Source organism: Cricetulus griseus, chromosome 2 (assembly GCF_003668045.3).
Source record: "Cricetulus griseus strain 17A/GY chromosome 2, alternate assembly CriGri-PICRH-1.0, whole genome shotgun sequence".
NCBI classification, from domain to species: domain Eukaryota; kingdom Metazoa; phylum Chordata; class Mammalia; order Rodentia; family Cricetidae; genus Cricetulus; species Cricetulus griseus.
Window position 1 is genome coordinate 418,913,035 of NC_048595.1, and position 25,011 is coordinate 418,938,045.

General features: G+C 42.7%; 1 protein-coding gene across 2 annotated transcripts in view; it reads right to left on the reverse strand.

Annotated features, from left to right (window-relative positions):
* Positions 1-25,011, reverse strand: part of Plekhm3 (pleckstrin homology domain containing M3) — a 160,643-nt gene that overhangs the window by 107,458 nt on the left and 28,174 nt on the right. For both annotated transcript variants that reach the window (XR_003481508.2, XM_027397104.2), the window contains exon 3: positions 16,559-17,476. Coding sequence is in view for 1 of the 2 variants with exons in the window: in XM_027397104.2 (XP_027252905.1) it covers positions 16,559-17,476 (918 nt within the window). In the remaining variant the exon portion in view is untranslated. The remainder of the gene's footprint in view (positions 1-16,558; positions 17,477-25,011) is intronic.

Here is a 25,011-nt window from a genome sequence, read left to right on the forward strand (position 1 = left end):
CTACTCTGTTTCTGGACCCTATCTTTCCTCCCAGCTTGGATTTAGAAGTCTCTACTTGCATTAGCCTCAGTCTGTAGCTTAATCACACACACCGCTGCACCACGGTCGCCTCTGACTTCCCCTCACATCCCTCCCTGTTCTTAACACACGCTTCTCTCTCCTTATGTTGCACGAGGTCTCGTCTCTTTGAACTTTATGGTATCTTTAAAACACAATCTTCCTTCTTCTTCCCTGACAGCATCTCTTAGAGTAATGCCTACTTGGGCTATTTCAGTAATGACAACAATTTGATAAAATTAAAGTCATGAGAGTGGACCCAAGGAGTAGTAGGGACAGTCTCAAAATGGAAAAAGATTACTTTCATCATTTAGGTTCCTAAATCCATGCTTGGATTTCATTTCCATCCCACACCAAATTCCATATGCCCTATGAGAGTCAGACTGCATTGCCTTACTTCTTTCCTTTAGTCCTTTGTTTTAGGACTTCTGTGTTTTTCTGATTCTCTTAAAACATACCTGTGGCCATGCCCAAAGCTAATCTTTGTTTGTTTGTTTGTTTGTTTGTTTGTTTGTTTTGTTTTTTGAGACAGGGTTTCTCTGTGGCTTTGGAGGCTGTCCTGGAACTACCTCTTGTAGTCCAGGCTGGTCTTGAACTTGCAGAGATCTGCCTGCCTCTGCCTCCCGAGTGCTGGGATTAAAGGCTTGCGCCACCACCACCCGGCTTCGAAACTAATCTTTTAACTAAAAGTTTGGTATTTGAAGGCAGGCTGTTTGCATCCTTTTATTTAGACAAAGTAGGTCAAATCAAAAACTGTCTACAAGTAGAAATTCCTATTTTCTGATCCTCACCTTGCCATTTGAAAGGAATTTCTTAGCATAATAGTTGCTGATTCTCTCTCAGCCTCTTATCAGACCACTTCACAGATGGAGAAAAGAAGTATCTAACTAGTGAGTTTAGTTTTAAAATTTGTATATGTAATTGTGTGATGGGGGTTTGCATGTACCATGGTGTAGTTGTAGAGATCAAAGGACAACTTTGGGGAACTGGTTCTCTCCTTCCATCTTTATATGGGTTCTGGGGATCAAACTCAGGTCACCAGACTTGTGTGACAAATGCCATTCCCTCTGAGCCATCTCCCTAACAAGTGAGTTTTAAAGAAGGAACCTGGCATGCTCAGCTTGACCTCAGAGAACAGATTTTCTGCCTGTTGCAGTAAGAGGGTATTGCCTCAGGGATTCCAGCTGTGGCCAGATGTATACATGGATCTAATTTAGGGGTCCAGAAATGTGGTCTCTGGACAATATTTTGATCTCATCTTTATGGTATCTGAAAGGAAAAAGAAGAGATATTACTTACTAGCCTTGCAAAACGTCTTAAGGTTGCTAGCTCAGACAGAGAACATCCACTATAGGTAGTGGAGGAAAGGTCACAGCAATGGGCACAAACATGTTGGTCAGATTACTGGTAGAGTCAAGCTTCAGGGGATGATAGGAAACCTTTGGCATTATCAGGCACCTTTTATTCGAGCTAAAATTCCCCCTCCTAACAATGGATGAGAAACATTACCTTCCCAAAGGTGGCCCATCCATTGTTAGGCCAATCTAAACATCACTGGGGAACTTCCCCATATATTTAGGGCAAAAAATACAATTATCTACAATATTGCTGAATTAATATATGTGACTAAGGTTGGGATAGAATTTTTTAGTATATGAATTGTATACAGACAAAGCAGCTAAACCTTCTCCCAGGACGGAGTGTTGAAGGTGCTGACTCATAAGACTGAAAAGGCTGGCTTGAGGTTGTAAGCCAATGGCAGGGTTGCGAGCAGGAGACCATGCCTTTGTGCTCCTAATTTATTACTTACCCACTGAGTCTGGATGCCCACCCTGCCAGCCACCACATCAGGTGTGTGTACTACTCTGTGTGGTCTCTAAGAGTCTGGGGCTTGAGAAGAACCTCTTTATTGATGAAAATGGAGAAAGAGATCAAGACTTTCAAGCTAAGTCTGTTCCTCTGAGTCAGAGGCACAGGCCTGGTGATTTGAAGGACAGTCATTTTCAGCAAGGCCTCTGATTCAGCCCCATACAATTTCAAATGAGGGAGTCTCAATGAGCTTTGGTGTATGTGATTTCTAATCTTGGTGGAAATTGCTTCAAGCCCACGTCTATGCTATTGGAATGCTGGTTCCTGTCTAGAAGTAATATATACACAGCAAACTAGATTTTTTTCTTCAATTAAAAGTAATAGAGAAAACTGAGCTTGCTATTTTGTACATATTAAAACATAAGCACTTTATGCTAAGGTAAAATTTGAGAGTGGTGACTGCGTTAGAGTAGCTGGTGCTCTGGAGGGTTGCAGGAGGCCGATAGTGTAGAGCTGGTAGGTTTTGGCTTGCCGCTGAAGTTTTTTGGCCCCAGGAGCACCCAGGAAAACCCCCCCCCCAATCTCCTTCCTTAGATATCTATAGTCAGTGTTGAAAGCTGGCTGTCTGAAAACAATGAAACAGTGAATGCTGAGGGCTACTCATTTTCTTCTGCTAGGAAACTACATAAACCATGCATTCCCCTTCTGGCCAGGCACCATTTTGGTTTTGGTAATGGTCATGTTGCTATCAAACATGTGTGGTCTTTATCCCTGGGCTCAGGCAGGGAGCTTCTAAAATTCTTGGAATTTTCCTCAAATGATACAAATGCTTTTGCTATTCCTGAACCCCTTAAATCACACCTGAGTTTATAGTAATGAAAAACTCAGTGGGCCACTCAATGGCTTCAGGAAGAGAGCTGGTCATCAGAAAGAATAACCACGTGATTACAGAGTAGGGTCTTCAAGCCCACCTGACCTCCATCGAGGAAAAAAGGCTGAAGATTAGGTTCAGTCAATTTTACCTACATAACGGAATTGCTGCACAAACTTTGGGCATAGACATTTGAGGGAGATTCCTCACTATAAACAGATCATGATGTACCCTGATTCTCCATGCAGAGCAAACAGTCTATCCATTCAGTTGTTCCCAATTCACATACTTTATAATAACATGGTTAATTGTTAGTGTGGCTCCTTTTTGAGTTCCACGGGTTGTTTTAGCAAATTATCAGACCTGAGTGGGTAATGGGAACCCCTGCACATTTACAGCCAGTCAGAGTGAATGTAGCCCAGTAGGCCTGGAAAGCTAGCTGGCATGTGAAATGGAGCAGTCTTAGGAAGGGCCAAGTGTCATACTTGAACTGCAGTAAACAACTGGGTTGAAACAGCATATGTACAAATGTGTCAAACAAACTCTGATAATGCAGTTCCCACAAATTCTCAAACACAACCCAAGTCTGAGATTTCTAGTCCACTAAGACAGGCTAAGGACATTTGCAAATGCTGCGTACTTATCCTGTATATTAGTACAGCAATAGGCTCTGAGAGGTCATGTGGCAAAAACCCAGAGGTGTCTAGAAACTGCAAGATGCAGCATCATCACCAGTTTGACATGAGCAAGTTTTACACTCAACATCTATTAATAATAATTTTAAACAACTTAAGACAGTTTAGTAGTGAATGAAGGTATTCTGGACAGCTTGGTGTGGCAAGGATGGGTCTGGCAGGCCTGGCTCTTTTCCCCATATTCCCTCTGTCTTGCTAAAAACCATTAGATTACATTCCAAAAGCTAGCCACCAAGGTCTATTCCCTTATTTGGCTACTTCCTCCTCCTGACAGTGGCTACCAAGATCCAGCAATCAAAAGCCCCCTTTGGCTCCCAAATTAACTAACATGCCCAGTTAAAATTAAACAATTCATCCTAACACAGGGTTTGCCCTTGTATCTTTATAAACTGCCATTTTCCTATGTGGCATGTCTATTTCCTCTCTATCCGGAGGCAGACCATTGCCCTTCCCCCAACAAATACCTCTGCTCCCTTTCCTTTCTTCCCTTCCCCTTATCCCATGCCCTCTATCTCCCATCTTTGTTTCTTTTACCTGCCCTCTGTTCTTCTGGGGCAAATAAATCTCCTTTGTGCTAAGAGTTTGTCTTGGAGGTCCTGAGCCCATACTTTTCCTTTCAGTGAGCAAATCAATTTGTTATGCAGATGACTCCTACCTGAGATCCCTAGAAAAGATCTGAAAGCAGCAAAGCCAATGGTGGGAGTGCAGAAGGATGGTTCAGGACAGATTATCACAACTCTTTGGTATGTAACTATGGTGTACCAGATGCAGAGCTAGGCAGATGGCAATGAACAGAATGAATACAGCTATTGCCAGAGCTGCATCTGCAGTCACATAGGAAAGACACACCTATTAAGCAAATGAATACACACAAAAATCTTACAATCTCAACTGACATTAGCAGGAGAACAAGAGGCACTAAGCTTGTATTATTGTGAGGGAATTTTATAAATCCTAAGTAGTTTGGGGGGTGGCCAAAAGTCTTGAAGTGACATCTAAGTACTGCCAGGAAATATGAGTTAGCATAGTGCTGGGAGCAGCAATCTTTCAGAGAGGAGTAACTGAACATTTGAAAATTTGAGAGAGGGTACAATTTTTTCGGAAGAGTGAATCCAGTGCTAGAACTGAGGCAACGGGCAAAAGGGCAAGGATTGAAACCTAGGGAGTAGGCCAAGATCCTAAAGGGATGCTGAAACTCAAGCCAAAACAGCTGGGAAGACATTGAAAGTTGTAAATAGGACCACCAGTGCCAATCTGAACTTTACCAAGCTCATACTCATTGCAACTGACGCATCACAAGGCGAAGTTCAAATACAAGGTCAGTTAGGAGCTCGTGTGGCCACCTATATGAAAGATGTTATAGTTGGTAGGAAATAACTTAAGGGAGAGAAAGGCTGTCTAACTGTGCTTGTCAGACAAAACAAAGCTAGAATGTAGGTTAGAATTACCTATCTCCTTACTTTCTTTAAACTCATCACTACCTAGAACCCTACTGGAATATCATAGATATTTCCATAGTATAAGGACAACATGGAAACCTGGGAAAAAAATTAGTACCTCCTTGGTTGAAATGCTTAGCATATATAGAAGAAGCACTTTAAAGGAATATGCTCATTTAACGTAGGGAAAACTAAAGGATGGTTTGATTTCTCTATTAAGAACATTATATAGCTAGGCCAGTACTTTCTCTAACTTTCTCAGTTAATTTGGAAATTCCCTTAAAAAGCCTCAGGGCTTCTGACTTCAACAGGTCACAGACTGGGTCCGGCCATTCACATGATTCTAATGTGGGGGCTAAGGCATCCTTTGATAGATCTTGGATAGGTAGATCTCTAATAGACATCTTGGGGCATTGAGGTCTTCCCTTCCAAATCGAAACACAAAGTCACAGGCCCATGGCAGAGGTTCACATGAGTAGACAAGGGAGGCTTGTGAGAACTCTACCTGGAACATTAGAATGAGGAAGGAGAAGAGGTAGAGATGGTCAAGAAGGACTTGGGAAAATGAACATTAAAGATATATAGAGGCTTTCAACAAAGAGTATGCAATCTAGAATTACATCCACGGCCATAACCAACAGACTCCCACAACAGCCACTACCTTAGGGTTCATTGCTTTGTAAACATGCCCAAGTTTTCATCCAAAACAAGAGGAGAAGCTTGGTGTTCTTTGGGTTTCTTATTGATTTGATTTAATTAGAACATTTTCAGTGTTAGCATCTATCAACGTGGAAAGACATGTAAGCATAAAGTCTTATTTCCTACTATAAAATTAATCTTTAGGTTATCCCTATAGCAATTTCTAGGACTGTATATAGTCCATATTTCTCAAATAAGTGAATAATTAGCTTTTAAAAATGATACAAGAAAAAAATGATATTGCTATATTAGTTTACCTTATTTATAGATATATAAAACATCAAATTTGGGGGTAATTCTTGGGTACTTGGGAGGCCCAAGGAAGGAGGACCACAAGCTCCAGGCTAGCCTGGGCTACATAAAAAAAAAATCGTAAGTTTAAAACATAAAGATGACAAATTTTCACATAAGCATGTTTCTGCCTTAGACAGGTTTTAGAGAGTCTCTTCGTTAAGAATTTTTACTCCTAGGGGTTCCTGAGAAGTTTAAAGATATTAGGTAGGAATTAAGAAGGCTCTTGACCTATCCAATCTATCCTAAAACCACACCCACACCAATTTCTCTCCCAGGGAAAGATCAGTAAATAGAAACTTTTAACTCAATGTGGAGTCCAATCGTGCAGTAACACTTCTTTCAGAAGTTTAACCAGAAATGAACACGTGATGAGAACAATGTTAGCCCAAAAGGAAGCTACAAAAAGGGACAAGAACTTTCCAGACCAAAGTATAGCAACAAAGACTCGGAGAAATGAACGGCTCAAAAAAAAAAAAAAAAAAAAAAGCACAGTGATGCCTATGAAGTTCAGGAAGGTCTATCAAAAGATCCCTGTCTTCTGAAATTCAAAATGATCCTTTTCTTCTGAAACATATCAAAGAGATACATGTGACATCTACGATGAAAATACTAGGAATAAATCAAAAAGGCAAATTTATAGCCTATAAAATCAAACGGCCTACTTACATAAAGTGATCAAATCTCTTTGAATTTCAGGATATAAAATAGCTTAAAATACAAATTACATAACATTCTTCACAGACTCACGTTACTATGTCAGTGTGTGTTCAGATTCTTGTTACCCATATATTTTTATTTAAGATTTTTTTCCCTAGACCTAGAAACTTAGACTCTAAAAAGGGTAGAAGGTAGAGTAATTTATACAATGATAGACATCAGAGCCAGGAGAAGGATTCCCATCGTCTGTCTTTTCAGTCAATTGATATTCCTACTGGCATAGGTCTCTTTACCAAAGGGGAAAAAAAATGGTATTATTGAAGGAGATTTAATCGGAAGACATTAATCTCATTTTCTCTAAACCAGAGACATTAAAAAAAAATTACAGAATGACAGAAAAAGGGGACTGTATAGAGCAAGAACATTCCAGGTGGGTAGAAAGAGAGCTAAAGACCTTAATTGAACTGTGTTTTAACTACTTACACAAAAATAGGGCTGTCTTGAACTCTGTACACCAAGCATGGTGCTCAGAACTTAGTAGGGGCTCAATAAACACTTGCAGGAGACAAATGAGAAAACTTTCAGACAATCTAGGTATCTTTTTAAAAAATATTTTAATTTTATTTAATGTTAATAGTGTTTTGGTGTATGTGTATCTGTCTGCATACCACTGGTGTGTGTGGTACTCACAGAGTTCATATGTGGAATTACAGACCACTGTGAGCTGCTTACTATGTGGGTGCTGGGAATTGAATCCAAATCCTCTGGAAGAGCAGCCAGTGCTCTTGACCTCTGAGCCAGGTATCTCTCCAGCCTTCAATCTGGGTATTTTGACATCTGAAATTTGTGGGTTTTCTAGTTCCAGTGGACAGGCCTCTGCTCATTTTCTCCCAACCCACATGAGGTAGTTCTGTTACATTAGTCAAATGGAATTACATTCAGTGCACCTATTTTGCATGTGCCAGCTTTCAAATATGTGACACTCTCACTGCATCCTCCTCCTCATCTTGCATACACTACGGCTTTAGTACCGTCACTATTTCTGTATCATCAGATGTGGGTGTTTAAAGAGCAACATCCATAACTGAAAATTCCAGATGTGACCTGGCCAGGGCAGAGGACATTGAGAATATCTCTTTTAAAAAAATGTTAATCAGAGCACTCCTTTAATGATGGGGCACGCCTTTAATCCCAACACTCGGGAGGCAGAGGCACAGGCATGCAGATCTCTGTGACAGCCTGGATTGCAGAGCAAGTTCTAGGACAGTCAGGACTGTTACACAGAGAAAGCCTGTCTTGAAAAAAAAAAAATCAGTTTGTTTTGTATGTGTCCACTCATGTGTGGGAGGACTGTGAGCTACGAAGAACATGTGGAGGTCAAAAATCTGTTCTGTCACCTTTCACCATGTGTCTCATGACATCTAGCTCAGGTGGACAGGCGAGGCAGGCAGGTGCCTTGACCAGCTGAATGGTCTCAGCAGCTACAGCTCTCTTCTTTGGGGACCTGTTTTGTGAACACATTTGATGGAGCCAAAGCAGACCCAATGCTGGCTTCCAGCTGCCTCATGTGTATGCCCATGTGGACTGGTACCTACCAATCTAATCTCACCTCATTTGTTTTCAGTCATTTCTCTATCTTGACTTGCTCCATTCTATCTTTCTACATCTTAGTGGTCCAACTCAGTTTTGTAATAGCTGGAACTTTGGTGTGTACACTTATGTAATCTTTATCCAGGCAATTGCCGTCAAAGGTAAGCAAGTATTAATAATAGCTAGCCTTGTTGTGTGCTGAACCCTGTCCTAAGCCCTTAAGGTCAAAAGTGATTATGTTCTCACATTTGAGATGAGGAAAATGAAGGTACAGATCCCCGGTATCCCCGGTAACAGGACTTCCAAGCAGCAGAACTGGAAACGCAGGCAGGACTCCAGGCTTTGTCCTTACTAAGCTCTGCACTTCACTGACAGCCTTTTAGACTGACATGGACCTATCCGCCAGCAATGCTTGGGTGAAACTGCCAGTCATCCACAACACAACTGTAACCTCTGATAACCCAAGTTTCACTGTCTTGGGGATTATCTGAGATGTTTTTCTAAGCGCCGAGCACTGCACAGAAGAGACCTGACCTAGTATCTATTGGCTCATTTTCCTGTGTGCATCCTCAGCCAACAACGAAGTCCTCAGGGTCCCAGGCCATACCTGCTCTTCTCTTGTGCCTTCTATGCATCTACTCCATATTATCTCTGCTAGATGAGGCAAAAGCCAAGGAGGGGCAGACAATATTATCTCTGCTTGATGTGGTGAAGCCTAAGGAGATTAAAAGCAAAGTCTGGGGGGAGACACACCTTTATTCCCAACACTTGGGAGGCAAAGGCAGGTGGATCTCTGTGAGTTTGAGGTCAGTCTAGTCTACAAAGCAAGTTCCAGGACAGCCGGGGTTGTTACACAGAGAAACCCTGTCAAAAACAAACAACCAAAAAACCAAAGTCTAAAATGAGGAAGATAATGGAGGCCACTTTAACTCCTCAGCTTTCTGGGGATTCTCTTGTATAAACAAGAGTGGGAGCAATGGTCTCACATCAGTGACCCCCCACCCTACCTCCACACTCTCTCGAGCCTTCCCTCCAATTCCTTTTCAAGCTTTTTGAGGGAAGGGACTGTGATGCAAGGCTTTGGAGAGCACAGCCTGTACCTCACTCCTGTATATATATCCCAAGGACCCTGCGACACTATGTGTGAAACATATAAGGTGATTGATAAATATTTAATAAACTTAACAAACAAATAAGTTTTTGAAGGGACCAGCTCCCCATTTAGGCAGCCATGACAGTAACACGTGCTTTTCTGACCTTGCCTTAGTCACTAGAGGTTAGGTGCCTGCCTCGTGACAAGGAACCAATCAGAAGTTAGCTGGTGGCCCTATGCTTTACACCTCTGGGTGTGCTTTATGGACAAGTGCACAGCAATGACACGCAGAGCATAGCAACCACCCTGGGAGGGCCTATGGGACATAACAACCAGTCGGCCAATCAACACAGGGCAAGCCCTCCAAGCCTGGAGGCACACCAATCCTGAGCCTGTTCGTACCCCTAGACACTCCCCATACGCTGCCCTATAAGATCTCTATGTAGACGCTTCACAGTGTCTTTGCTAGCCATCTGCACCCGAGCTAACATGGGGTTAGCTTGTTAAACAACAATAAAGCCTCATGCAGTTTTCATCAAGCTCTCGAATCTGCCTGGTGATTGGGGTGACCTCGGTCCTGGGCTGGGACCCTGAGGCCTGAGTTTTCCAAGGGTCTAACATTTTCACACTTCTAAATATTTATTGACATGAACATTCAATAAATTTATTTGATGCTTTTTGCCAGGCATTGGTGGCACAAGCCTTTAATCCCAGCACTTGAGAGGCAGAGGCAGGCAGATCTCTGAGTTCGAGGCCAGCCTGGTCTACAGAGCAAGTGCCAGGATAGGCTCCAAAGCTACACAGAGAAACCCTGTCTCAAAAAACAAAACAAAACAAAAAAAAAATTATTTGATGATTTTTACTACCAGCAACCTTTGTGGTCATATTCAAGGTTAGAGAAGTAAAATTTAGCCATTTAGTGCACACTCTCAGGCAAGACACACACACACACACACACACACACACACACACACACACACACACACACACACAAATCCCTGATGATCTCTCCTTCCAGTAAGAAACCACAACCAAAAACAGTGACAAGATGACTTGGACAAAATGGCAAGGCAGCAACAGCCTAAGTGCTTCTTATTTATGCACGATGATTCTACTATGCCTTGAAAACATGTCTACAGAAAACTTCCTTCTTCTTCCTCTAATTCTCCACCTGCCTATCCGCTAGTCAAAGAAATCTTCTGGCCTTAGTACAATTCCTACTAGACGGAGGCAAACCTGAAGCAGTATGTAAGAAGAAGAACTGGAAACACAAAGGAAAACTCTCTTTTGGTTTCCAAGTTCATTTCCTTAGAAGACCTGACACTTTGATACACCAAATTACCCTCCAATTTTTCACAAGGGACAAAAACCAATCTCCCCTAACACTTGTACACAATGCTCCTCTTGGCACCTGGGAAGCAAGAGATCTTCATGTAAATAGAGTCACACACACAATCAGTTGCCAGATTTAATTTCTCTTTCTCAACAATTGCCACTGCAGGATTTTCTTCAAGGCCAATAAGTAACTAATGAGGCCCAACACACAAATGTTGCTTACTTCCAAACTGGTAGCTGCCGAATGAATAATTAACCTCTCTACACTTTCTATCAGGGATGCTTGTATTGCTAGGGTGCAGGTATCCTTCATGTCTAAAGGATGTCATAAAACAGGCACTTGCCAGAAATATGCCCTCATTTATCACATGAAATGCCATGTGGTATTAGCAAGGTCGATACTGTTTGTTTAATATATTTTGCTTTCCCGGGGGCTTGAAATGATTTGTTTTTGCAGCTGTAACAGAGTTAAATTAGGGATTTATCTTCAGCTTAGCTAGTTGAGCATATATAACCAGGGGCTATTAATTATCTGCCCAGAGGCCTTTGGTCATCTTCCCACCGCTTACAGCATCCTTAAGGTACTGAGTTTCACCACCAACAGCCAGATTTGATCCTCAAGTAATCAAATCTGGTTTCTCAGGAACTGAGGACCACTGGGGGAGGGGGTTGCTTCTGGCTCCAAACTCCCCCCCTCCCCCAACATGTAAATGCTATTGGTATGAGGATTTTTTTTTTTTTCTTCAAGGAATTGAAAAAGGAATTTCAGGGGGAAAAAAAAAAATCTTAAAGACTAGTCCCAGACAGCCATTCCCACACATTAAAAACCACCTTTTTCTGCCTTAAAGTGCAAACAATCCTTCTTCTTCCCAGTCCTCATCTCAGACTACTGTTTTCTGCCTTCCCCGAAGCAAGGCTGGAGAGCTGACCCCAAGGATCAATCTCTCCAAAGGCTGCACTACAATCCTAGCTCTCCACTCTCTGTTTCTTGGTGTCAGTGAGAAAAGGGGAGCGGAAAAGTAAGGCAAGGGAGAGAGAAGGGGTAAGGTGAGGCGGTTCACACAAAATGAAACACAGCATTCGGAGACACACCAGGGTGCAGGGATGCTCCCACATCCCAGGTCCTAACAACAAACTTCTTTTTCAGAGGTTCATTGTCAATCAATTAGCCAAGGCAACAGGGGTCTGTGAGATGGGGGCCGCTCAGGGAAACAATGGGCTGCCCTGTTGTATTACTATTTAATCACTTTTACTAAATAAATAGAGCAGCCCCGAGGCGCTGTCACGTCAAGGGAATTTATAACAACAACAACAACAACAAAAAACAACCCTTCATTTTTTCATTGGTCATTACTTTTTTTCCCTTCAGGACAGAGAGGGTTATTACTGTAGCCTTAAGTTCCATCTTTGTGTTTCTTGCCTTTGATTCCCACTCGGACCCTGCCACTTTCTGGCACTAATTTGTCAGGCTGAACAAAGAGGGGATTTGTACCTCCTGTAAGGTCTCAATTAGGAATGGCTTCTGCTGTATTATGTGCCATTCAGAGGAGACACAATGCCGGTAATTACAGGAATTTGCACTAAATGGCCGAAGAATTCACAGCAACCTCCCCCCCCCCCTTGAGTCCCCCCCTCTCCCAAGGGCTGGAGAGGAAGAAAAAGGAAAGCAACAGCTCTTAATGCCAGAGATGCACAATCACCAGCAGCAGTCCCCAGAGGTTAAACAGCAGCCAGGGAGCAAAACCATAAAAACAACATGGGGAAAGCGGTGGCGGCCTAGGCCCAAGCTTCTTCCTTCCCTTCCCACATCCCACCTCAGCTGCCATCGTGAGCATTGCCCTGAGTGGGCCACCCAAACCACCTCAGATTACAAAACAGTCGCACAAGGGACACTTCTGAAGGTGAGCGTGGCATCTCTGTCACGCCTCCGAAGTCCCAGCTCTTCAAATTCTTGTACTCAATTGCTAGATCTCTTGACTGCTGGAAAATTACTGTGTATCTGCTGAGTACAAACAAACAGATGCACATGTCAAATCTCTAAAGAAAACAGGCATGTTGTCTCATAGTCTACTTTATAAAGCAGCTATGAATAACCCAATTTAGAACCTCTCATAGGTATGCATTTCATAAATATTTTAGTAAGCGGCACAATCATCGTTTAAGCATTAATATTTTAGTATCACAGATTCCTCATTGCCAAGTACAATTTTGAATTCCAGTCCATAATCTCACAGAAGCAGCACACCTCACTTTCTATTACAGATGCCTTCCACAGAGGCCATATTAAAGCACCCCCAAATAACAGCTGTGCAGCATCTTGTCCAGCACAAGAACTTTCTCTCTGTTCAAAAATTTTCTGTGAAGTCACAGTCAGCCTTATTGAGTGCCTTATTTATAGGCCCGAAATGATGAATGGCCAGCAGTTTCATACAGTCCTACTGGGTGCCACTTCCAAGGACCTATGGATCTTGTCATGGCTGCTATTTGGCAGTTACCAATGTGATTCCTGCATCCACATTTCTGAAACCCGGACCCCAGGCACACCAAGTACTGGGCAAGCACTAAATGATCAGAAGAGCACAGGAATGGGTTTTCAGGTGCCGGGAAGTGGAACTGGCAAGTTCAGGAATCCCCAGGAGACAGGCATGAACATGGTTAGGTTTCTGTAGCAAGAGCTTCCTAAGCAGCATAGAACTGGAGAGGAAGCTATGCAACCATCACACATAACAAAATGTAACTATCCTAAGTCTAAGCACAAGCCAAGAAATATGCAGTCATGGGCCAGAATATAGCTTTAAAACTTTAACCTCAGGCATCCTGGGATGGTCATGTTCCATTTCCTCCATAGGGAAATCTAAAAATTTTTAAGGGATCTAGAGAATTCTTCACTTAGACAAAGAATTTAGTGAAATAAGGCCAACTGTCTTATTTTATATATGTAAATGCCAGCATCTGTGGCTCCTCTGAATAGTAATCAAATGACATCAGAATAAAGAGCCTACTCAGTGCAACCTTCTATTTAACAAGGGGGGGGGGACTAAGCAGACATTAAAAACTCAGCAGTCAAAGAGATACACTAAAGTCATGAAATTGTGTGAATTTGCTTCTTAAAAAATACATAAAGCCCAATGTGTGGGACTGATTGACAGTCGGGAAGGCAGATATTCTGTGCACCTGCTTTTTCAGGCTGTTGAAATGACAGAATTACAAAAGCAGAGCAAGTGATTTAAATTAACAGTGCTTGTAAGAAGCACAGATTCTTAAAGGTCCATCTGCTACAACAATCTTTGATAAAACAAACTACCTCCGAGTCATTTTTTAAAAATTCAGGTTTGTTTATCAAGTTTGTTTTTTCTTTTTCTTTTGAGACTCTGCCCCCTACAGGACACACAGAATAATTTCCAACCTGAAGCAAGAAACCTTCCTTCCCTGTTTAGTACTGGAAATGAAAAAGTCTGCAAAGCACATGGATCTTGAAGCAGCTGAATACCATACTCTCTCATGGAAAGGGGGGGGGGGGATGAAACAGAATTGATATTACTTTGGAATTTGCTACATTATACATTACATATGTAAATTAGCATTCTCTCCACCCTAAATTAGAAATGCACCTGCATCCCACTGGAGTGCCAAACCGAAGCATGAGCTACCAGCTGAGCAGAGCAATGGATGTTAGACTTTTATCCCATGGCTTCCCTCCTCCACAACTCGACTATGACTATCCTCCAGATTAACCTATCGAGCACCATATTTAGACAGCCAAGGGAGGCATTCTATCACAGGGAACTGGGTGATGCTGCCAGAGAGTACTATTCTTGCCCATTATATAATGCTTTCCGTCTTCTACTTAGCTTCCTTCTTGCTGCCTCTTCTCCTCTCTTTGCCTTTTCCTGTTTTTAAATTCTCCAATTTTTAGAGGCACTGAGTTTGTTCTCAAATATCCCCTTTCCTCAATGCAAAACATGGGCAATGCATACTCCATTAGAAAGCAAACTTAGAGAAATGTGGTAAGTGCTAACTAAATGACAGCCCTCTTCATTCTCTTACTGTACAGTTCTTAAAGCAGATGCTCCGAGGACAGCCTTGCGAACAAAACTGGGCTATTCTCTCATCTTCCAATAACAAGAGATTTCTGATCCTACCAGCAATCTAATGTCACACAGTCATACAAGTATAATAAGAGTTCAGGATGCTTATCTTGTAAGCAATTAGTATTGCTGTATGCCTGAATTCTGAAATATAATACTGTATGCACCAATGAGAGCCTGAAACACTAACAATTTCTAAAATAAATAAAAATAAGACTACATATAATAAAATTATTGTCTTATTTCAAAACCACTTCCAAAAGTAGCTGGCTGATTCAGCACAGAGTCTGCTCTGTCATACACACACACACACACACACACACACACACACACACACACACACACACGTACGTTACCTTTTCTGGGGTTTCTGAACTGGCTCAGCATTTCTCCCAATGTGTTTTTATTTTCTGAGACAGGTTTTCACAATATATCCCAGACTTGCCTCAAACTGGCAATCCTCCTGCTTCAGCCTTCCAAGTGCTGGAAATAGGAGTATGCACTGCCATGGGGTTGTCCTAGGATTTCTGGCTCAGTGTTTCTCCTTCTGCAAGCCCCACCTCCAAGTTCCTACTGCACAGTCATCAAGACCCTCCTTAAAGTCCATTATTTTTCAATAGAAAGGTGGCCATTGTGACTACCCTGAATTTAGAGTGTGGGTTTTATTCCGACCACCACCATTTGCTTTTTTCAATGCAGGAGCAAGAACAGAATATAAATCCTGCTCTTGGCTGGTGGTGAGCTTCTTGTTTTTAAACAGCAAACTTAAGTCTAAAAAGCTTGACTTTAAAACTTCTCATTCAGGCTTCAATGAAGTCTGTCTTTGTGGTAAATTATAATCACAAATTTGGGAGTTTAGTGAAAGGGGGGCAATTTTAATTTAGCTTACAGTAGATGGACAGAATAGAGCACTGGGCTTCCCCTCTGTGTCACCCTCACACAGGAACTAGGGCTTCCCCTCATGCCTCAGAAGTCATCTGCTGAATAACTGTTTACCCCCCTTTCAGCCATCTCCATAGTCTTCAATGCTGACTTTCTTTCTTTCTTTCTTTCTTTCTTTCTTTCTTTCTTTCTTTTCTTTCTTTCTTCTGGGGGGGGGGGGTTCGAGACAGTGTTTCTCTGTGTAGTTTTGGAGCCTATCCTAGCACTTGCTCTGTAGACCAACTGTCCTCAAATACACAGAGATCTGCCTGCCTCTGTCTCCCGAGTGCTGGGATTAAAGGCATGTACCACCAATGCCTGGCTCCAATGCTGACTTTCTATAGCTTCTACTAACAGGAGTTGACAAAGTCATGGTCACTCTCAGCCACCAGGTAGGAACATTTGCCTTGCCTTAGGAGTACCAGTAGTTACTAGGACTTAAATTCTGTCATGAAACAATCTGTGACCTACACAATCACAGTGACCTTTATTCAAGAAGGTAGAGGAAATGGGATATGATGGCTAACTCAGGAAGCCTAAATTCCAGTCTGGTCAGGCTTTGGCCAAGTCATTTGGATTCACTGAGATACATCATGGCTTCTGTTTGCTATCCAGTGAATATTAGAATGGATAGATTTGGTTTGGTTTGGTTTGGTTTGGTTTGGGCTATTTTTGAGACAAGGTCTCATACAGTAACACTGTAGTTCTGACAGGCCTGACACTTGATACATAGTCCACACTAGCTTTCAACTCATGGCAATCCCAACTTAGCCTCCTGTGGGCTGCTTAGAATTTTTTTTTTCTTTTTAAATTAGACAGGGTTTCATTCTGTAGTCGTAGCTGGCCTAGAACCCAGCAAATGTTAATTAAGTACACATGTTGGAAGAGAGATACTTTTTATAAACAATGATTTTAACAAATATCTGTAACTGTCATAGGAGAAGATTTAAATGAATTCCCACTGTAGGGTTCGGGGAAGCTCACGAATAAGCTGGACATGCACTCCATACCTGCACATTTGAAACTCTGAGCAGTAAGTCCTCGCTCCAAAGACAGAGTTGTCAGGATGCTCAAGAAGCTGGTGGTCACCGACTGGCGTTTGTTCTTCCGCAGCTCATGGCCACCGATTTGATCCTTGGGTTTGTTCCTCAGTGTGACTTGGAGGTTTTGTTCTGAACTCCTCGCTGCATTGGCTGCTGTCTTCAGAGCCTCCATCCATTCCTGAGCCCTCTGTCGGGTCTCAGCCCGGAGGCGGAGGACATCTTGGGGGAAAATGACTTGAAAGCAAGAGTCACAACCATCCAGGTTGTCTATCTGCACAGCCAGACACACGTCCACATTGTAGCTCAACAGGGGATCTTCATCCAGCTTGCCAGGGTGAAAGGCCATAAGATAGGCCTTGCTCAGCACAAATGTAAATGCCTTCCAGTTGTTTTGGACGGTCAGTCTGTACAGTGTCCCTGATTTGAGGATGTTTTGGTACTGCTTGGGGCTATGCAGGACAGGGGAGGAGAGCAGCCCACTGGATTTCTTCTGTAAACAGTGGTTCTGTGAACCAAGTCCTGGTGAGTTTGCTGGCTCATCCGGCCGGCCCATGTAATTGGGCGCTGCAGCATGTACAACCTCCCAGAGCTTCTGCCCCCAGTCCAATGCCTCCCATGGGGACTCTGCCTTTAGCTGCAGCTGAGAATTGTCAGAGAGAACAGTGTCTACCATCCTAGCCTCAAGATTGCCTAGAACAGATATGCTCTGGAACTGTGAAAGCTGGTACGTGGCATACAGGCTTTGATTCCCACTGCTGTCCAGGCTGTAGAAGTGTAAGTTGTAGGGGGAGAGCTCGGCATAACAGCTTTGCCAGTAACTGTCGTGGTTCTTCCTGATCTCCAGATAACCCTTCTTCAGTATGTTTGGGAATGTCTGCTTGTGTTCTAGAAAGAAGAAAAGCCAGAGTAATCACTATGAGGAGACAGATACATGAAACCAACCACACTGGGGGCTGACGTCTTTCTAATTCCGATAAAACAAAGCAGAAGTAGTAAAATTCCAGGGTGACAAGATGCATCTGTGCAAATTTCTCACCCTGAGGTGATGAAGGTGTGCATGAGTACATACAGCGGATACAATGTCAATGTGACACAGAAGCCTGTGTACAAACCAGAAAAGCTGGGAAGGCTGTCAACAGAACAGGTATGCCCTGTACACCTAGTCACATTTGCCAGGCCCTTCCCTTTCTAGGTAAATTCTGCAGTTCCAACATACAAGAGAACATTCCTGCCACACAAGTTAATTCCTTGTCTTTTCTTAGGCTGGTGAAGCCAGAAGAGGAGACAGAAAGAGACAATGTGAACTGTGAGCTTATAAATTGTTTCTCAGGCAAGCCCACCAGTCCTCAATGCAGCACCTGGTCCTTCTAGGCAGTGTCATCTCAACCCTTGGGTCTCTCACGTCAGGTGTCAGTTTTCTCTGAGTCTGACTGTGCTATGCTGTGCCCTTGGCTTACAAGGTTGCATCCCATGGCTTCAGCCTGCGACCACATACTTAACTTTCCTCCTGACTTCTCTTGCCTTCCCCCATCTCCTCTGCAGAGACATGTCCCTGGGTCAGCATCAAATACCCTAGCACATTATTCTTCTACCACAGGCTACAATCAGACTATATTATCACAAGTTATTTAATGTCCAAACAAACAAATATTTTATTTGTTTTTTAATGTCTGTCTTCACTAATGGAGTAAGCTCTCTCCTCCTTTTCTGTCTCTTTTCCTTTCTGTAGCACAGCACACAAGACAATGCCTTATCAATACAATAGTGGGTCCTTAGTAAGTATAATATTTGTTAGGTGGGTACAGGTATATACTCGGAATCTTAGCACTTGGAAAACTAAGACAAGAGGATCACGAGTCCAAGGCTAGTCAGCTACACACTGACTGCCATACCAGCCTGTACTACAAAGCAAGTATTTGTCTCAAATAAATAAAAAATGAAAAAGAAAAAAATAAAAGTACTTGTTAAATTATAAATAAAGCTTCTGGCACAGTATCTAACACACAGTAGGTATAATTCCTTTCCTGTCCTTTCTCCCTTCCTCTTACTTACACATGGTGATCTAGTCACAGCATCTTTAATCCATGATAACTGATACCTAATGCCATGCAGTACTTGGATAAAAGGGACTGTCAGTAGAGAGACTCCTGAGAACTTGTTTCTTGAGACAGACTCTCATTTTGTATCCAAGGCTGGCCTCAAACTCAAGATCCTTCTGCCACAGCTTCCTGGGTGCTTACAACAGGTAAGGACTACCACGACTAGTCTCCTGAGAGACCCTGGTCTGCCGTGAAAGGATATCTAGGCATGGGAAGGGTCACAAAGAAGTGACCTGGTAGAAAATTTAAAATCCAAGTTGTTTCTCAGTCTCTCTGCTGATACATTCTACAGACACCACAAACTGAGTCACATCCCTGAAGAGGATGGATAATTTCTGCTTTGGGTAAAGAAACAAGAAAAGGGAGGGAAGGAGGGACAGAGAGAAGGAAGGACAGAGGGAGGGAGGGAGGGAGGAAGGGAGGGTGGGAGGGAGGGAGGGGCAGCGGGCTAGCTAGCTCTCCTTTTAGAATAGCAAACCAACAGAAGAAAGGAGAGAAAGGAGGTGGAGAAAGGCCTATTTTAGCTGCTTTACATCTCTGGCCCTAATGTTAATTCATTACTATTTCTGTGGTAACTAAAAAGGCGTTAATTTCTCACAACCCACACTAATCCCTTTGTAGAAAGAGATAATGGATGCCTACTCTCTGGGCATCTCTCTCTCCTGACAATCAGGAGGGAGGCAGGGCTGTCAGAGGACTGCTGCCACCTCTCCCTCCTCATCTCCATCAGGCTGCATTCTGCATAATCAGACTTAGGATATGCACCCACTCTTATTCCTCCTGTGACCTGGCAGCGCAGCTCTGAGTCCTTGAGTAAAACAAACCACCTCTCTTGCTTTTAGACAGAGACTGCCACCTCCTCTCCTTACTTGCCTGAGAGCTTTTTACTGTACCTACTGGGAATGAATTCTCAGTTTGACTATAACTGTGCTCGGCCCAGAAGCACACCGAACCATGCTCTCACTCCTGTATGAGGTATGGAGACAACAGGTTAGGTAGAAGGGACAAGAGGAAATCTCCAGGGTACGAAAGCTAACATGTGCTCCAACACTGTTTCCCACCCAATAAGACCTATCTTTGTTCTCCTCCAGGGTTCAGCTGGGGTGGGAAGGCCCCAGAGTGTAAGGCCAGCCTGGCTACAGTGAAAAGCCCTTACTCCAAACAAACAAAGCCATGAGGACAGGAGAGAAGCCAGGAAGCTTCTTGGGGCACCTAGTCCTTTCCTAGATTTTGTACTTCTAGGATTAACATCTTTAATTATAGGAGTCTGGGGAGTTACCTTGTCTCTCTAATTTCTGGCAACTGTTATCTTCTATTGGATCTGAAGTATGTTTTTAAATATTTTTTTTTTACTACTGACAAATAGACACACACAAAGATAGATAGATAGATAGATAGATAGATAGATAGATAGGTAGATAGATAGATAGATAGCCTCAGTTGGAGTTTCCTCCAGATCTTATTATTTTAACTCATTTAATTTACATATACATTTTTTGTTTGTTTTGTTTTTCAAGATGCGTTTCTCCATGTAGCTTTGGAGCCTATCCTGGCACTCACTCCGTAGACCAGACTGGCCTCGAACTCAGAGAGATCTGCCTGTGTCTGTCTCCTGAGTGCTGGGATTAAAGGTGTGCACCGCCCGGTTTACATATACATTTTAAAGTACTCAATTTCACAAGAGAATTTCAATCTTAATGACTGTAAGTGATTCAGACAGGATCACTAATAAGATTTACACCATTTCTAGAGAAAAAAAAAAAAAAGCGGAAACATGCTCTAAATAAATCACCATAACATGTAACTTTTACAATGAAACTATCACCAGAAATTCTTCATAACGAAACTAAGAAGCTAGCAAGCCCACCAGCCATCTCACCTCCACTGCCTGCTTCCCAGCACCCTGCACTTCCGTTCCTTCTGAGTGAAGGTCCCTTTTCTCTGCCCCGTCATCCCCAGAGCCCTAGGATTGCTACTGACTAAAGGGGAAGGGAGAATGTTCCCAGCAGGGCACCTGATTCACTTCTGCTCGCCCTGCCCGCCGGGGTTCCTCTTTTGTTATTATTTCCTCATCAGTTCCCCAAAGTTTCTTTCGCATGGTCTCCACCTTCATCAGGATCCAGTCTGCCTCCTTCCTGGCTATCCCATAGTATCCCAAGCTGATCTTCCTGGGTCTCTCTTTCCATAGTACTTACTTGTCAGGCCAAAACCCTTCACATATCCTAGAACACCATACTTACTTAGTCCAAGCTCCCAAGCTTGCCCTTCAATATACCCCATTTTGGAAAATTTCAAACACCCTGGAAGACAGAGGAAATAACCACTATTCAGTTTCAAAACCCATTGGTATGGGTTGAAGGCTCAATAGGTAAAGTGCAAATGAGGACCCGAGTTTGGATCCCAAGCACTCAAGTAAACAGCCAGGTAGGGCTGCAAATCCGTAACCCCTGTACTTAGGGGCTAAGGACTTGCTAGCCAATTTAGCCAAAACTGTGAGCACGTGATGTTGTTCATCTCTGATCTACACACACACACACACACACACACACACACACACACACACACACCCATCAAGTTTCTACTATGTTTTGTCACCTGTACCTCTCTTCAACTCTTCATTTTTATTTCATTTTTTCTTCCTAGAATGTTTGAAAGTAAATTATAAGTATCATATCATTTCAACTATAAATGCTTCAGGATGTATCTCTAACCTAAAAAATCAGAAGTTTTAAATTTTATTATATTATTTTCAGCCCCACATTAATAATCCATATTCTGTGGGGTACTGTCTGGCCTTTGATACTTGTCTTTAACATCTCTCACCCTTCCTATACTCTATCCACAATCCTCCCTATGTCTCTTATATAAGCCGTGTACATTCTAGCCTATAGGCCTCTGAAGTTGCAATATTTTCTGGAATTTGTCCCTCTAGCTCCAATGCTTTATGTACTTACCTATCTACCCCATTTTCACTTCCCCAGTGAGACCTGTACCTTACCACGCAAATTCAAGGGACATTCTCAGTCCTCCTCCACCACACCACTTTGCTGGATTTTCTGCAAAGAGCTCTCTCCTCCAAGGGCAGGAGTCTTTATCTCTTTCTCCTGTACACCGGTGGCTGTCTCACCTAATATCTGGACAATGTATCAACAGGTGACTTGGCTAGAATCTCCTGTGTTTATAGCCCACAGTAGAGGAAATAAAATGAGTCTCAAAGTGTCCACACTATGAAGCCCGAAGTACTGAAAGCTTTTCAATGAGTACAGCTAATGGGGTCAGAACCTCAGAAGAGATCTGCATCTGAGAAGTTCTGGTAAGTCTTGGCGAGGAGGTAGTGTTGGCAACAGATACTGAAGAGAACAGAATTGGTTACTGAGAGAAGACAGAAGGCAGGGCATGACATTCCAAATGGTGGGCCCTTCTTTCCTTACTGGCTTATACTCCATCTATCCTCATTGCCAGTCACTCATTTAAGTCATCACCCATCACCTCACTTGATAAAGACTAGCAGAGCGGCCTAACTGGTTCTCTCTCTCTCTCTCTCTCTCTCTCTCTCTCTCTCTCTCTCTCTCTCTTTCTCTCTCCCTCCCCCTTCTCTCCCTCCCCAGAGTCTAGCTATGAAGTCCAGGCTAACCTCAAACTCCACTCCTTCCTGTCATAGCCTCCTGATATGTTGGGTACAATTGGATTGTCTAGTTATTTTTAACCACCAATTAATTCACTATACATTCCACTGAAGCCTGAGGAGACCTAGGAAACTGCATCCTTTTTTCTCACCAAACCTTTAAACCAACTGAGATGCTGACAAGGTCGTCAGACACACACAGACAAAATGATCAGCTGGTTGGAGAATGCAACTTACATTTGTTGTTAGCAAACACAACCCTGGGGTTATAGGGTTGTGTCACAAGTCCTCGATAGCCACAGCCCTCCCCTTCTGAGGTACACACATGGAAGACAGGTGGCATGCAGGAACAGATCAGAAGCAGAACTGTGCTTCTTGTGAGAGAGGCTGTCACCTAGTTTCTCTCTTACACTTACCAAGAGGCCACCCCTCCTTCCCAGGGTGGAACAGGCAAATGAAAGCCAATGGCTATTCTAATCGGTGGCTCTTACATGGGCACAAATGGTTACTAGAAAGGTGGCTATCCTGCCCCCACCCTTCATCTCTGCCAGCTTCCCTGTAAAGCATCTTAATCTTGACTCTCAGGATATTTTCTAGTGCTCTGAAAGACATTTGAAATGTTCCACATTAAGTCAATGTGTCTGGTCTGAATACCCTCCATAACCTGAGCCCCCTACTCTCCCACTTCAGGTCAGTTCCCAGCCACCACACTCTATGTGGGGTGGTCTTACCACCTTGGGTTTGCAGACAGCCCTCCACTCTCAGTTGAAACACTCCTTCCTCACTGAAGACTTCTCTGGCATCCTAGATCACAACATTGCTCTCTTCTTTGCAAGTTTTAGCCCATAAAACACAGCTGCCAGCTATCTAGTTTGCTTCATGTTATGGCTTTCAATTATGTTCAAGGCAAAAGCTAGGGAAAACACTTTGAACTAATTTTAAGCTTTTGTTTCTCCTCATTTCAGGCACAGGAGAGAAGTGAAACTAACAAAATCACATTAATCAGGCACTGCCCATGAAGCCTATGAGGTCTCTGAAGCTAGGATACTATGGGAACCATTCTGAGTATGCTCCACGGTGCCAGCACACTTCTGGCCAGCATAATACAGAGACACTATCCCACAGACTCAGCTTAATAAACATACTGTCAGAAAAGATTATTTTATGCCAGCACTAAATAATATTCTTTTTACACTGGAGAAATTTCCTTAAGGGCAAAGAGAGGATATCTTATTTGTTCTCCCTCATAAACCTAGAAGAAAGGCAGGTCACCTGCACAGGCTCTATGGGCCAGATATACTAATTCTGTGTGGTAGGCAATTGTAGACACAGTCAATTCAGTCCTGGTCAACTTTTCTTCTCTGATGTAAACCTGACTTTTTAACCTAGTAAACAATCTCAAACATGAACTTCTGTATCATTTCATGCCACAGTGCACTTCCTGTTCTGCCTCTATAACCTAAAGAAAAGAAACATAAAAGAATCTCCACTATTTAGATTTTAAGACTAGTATTCCATCACCACATCTTTGTATAACTCAGAGACTCACACAAGTGCCTAAGTTAGAAGAAATCCTAAAATTTCCACTCTTTCAACTCTAGCTAAGGCAAAACCTGCCAAATGCTTCACCAAGAGAACCGAAATTTTCTTCAGATATGGTGACAATATGCTCAGGGGAGATGGCATCTCCCCTGGTCTGAAGAAACAATCATTTGTTAACAAGTGTCCTTCCCTAGAGATTGGGCTTGCTACCCAATCTGAAAAGGGGTGATATTAGGAGCCTCTAGGAAAGAAAGCCAAAAAAGTTTCTGTCTCCCCCTTCTGAGCTTATATAAGATGAGCCTTGGGGCTGCTGTAGCCATGTGGAGCCAATACGCAGAGAAGAGAGACATCATTAACACACTGAAGGTAACAAAGCAAACAGGTAAGAAGCCTCAGGACCACCCTTCTCTGAAATTTTTGCTAAGTGCCTAGCATTTGCCAAGTGTTCAATAACTGATGGCAAAGGAAAAAAAATTGTTGATGGTTTTACAATTACAAGCTATGCCACATGGTACTGTTCATTGACTTTTGAAAACATTCTGATTTCAAGTTTGCAAAGAGGTTCCAGGTAAGAATTATGTTACAAAGTGGGAAAGCTGAGAGTAGAGCTCTAATCTCCAGAATTTCAGTCTAAATCAAACTGCTTTAGCTGTGGTGGAGCAAGTAAGTCCTAAGCATCCTTAGAGTCAGGAGGCAGTGAGAAGTCACATGTCCTCGAGGGGTCAGTCTCATCCACATGGCTGTGAGTCAGTTCATCTGTCTAAGTCTCCATCTCCCCATTTGGAGAATTAGGTCAATATTACCCATTATATTAAAGTACTGTAAATATTTAGGATAATGAATGAACACTTCTTAGCAGGGGGCTGTATACAAAATTAACTCATTAAGTGATAGCTCTTACTAAGAGTATTAATTACAAGTTTTCTTCAACTTGACACAGCTAAAAGGAAAGGGGAACAGGAGTCATCTCCATTTTAGGTGGGAAAATGTAGCTATTCTGTCCTGATTTTATTTAAATTATTTCTTTTAGTTTTCAGGTTATAATATATCATTTCTTCTTTTCCTTTCCTCCTTTCATACCTTCCCACGTACCACTCCTTGCTCTCTTTAAAATTCATGGCCTCTTTTTTTCATTAATTGTTGTTACATTCATA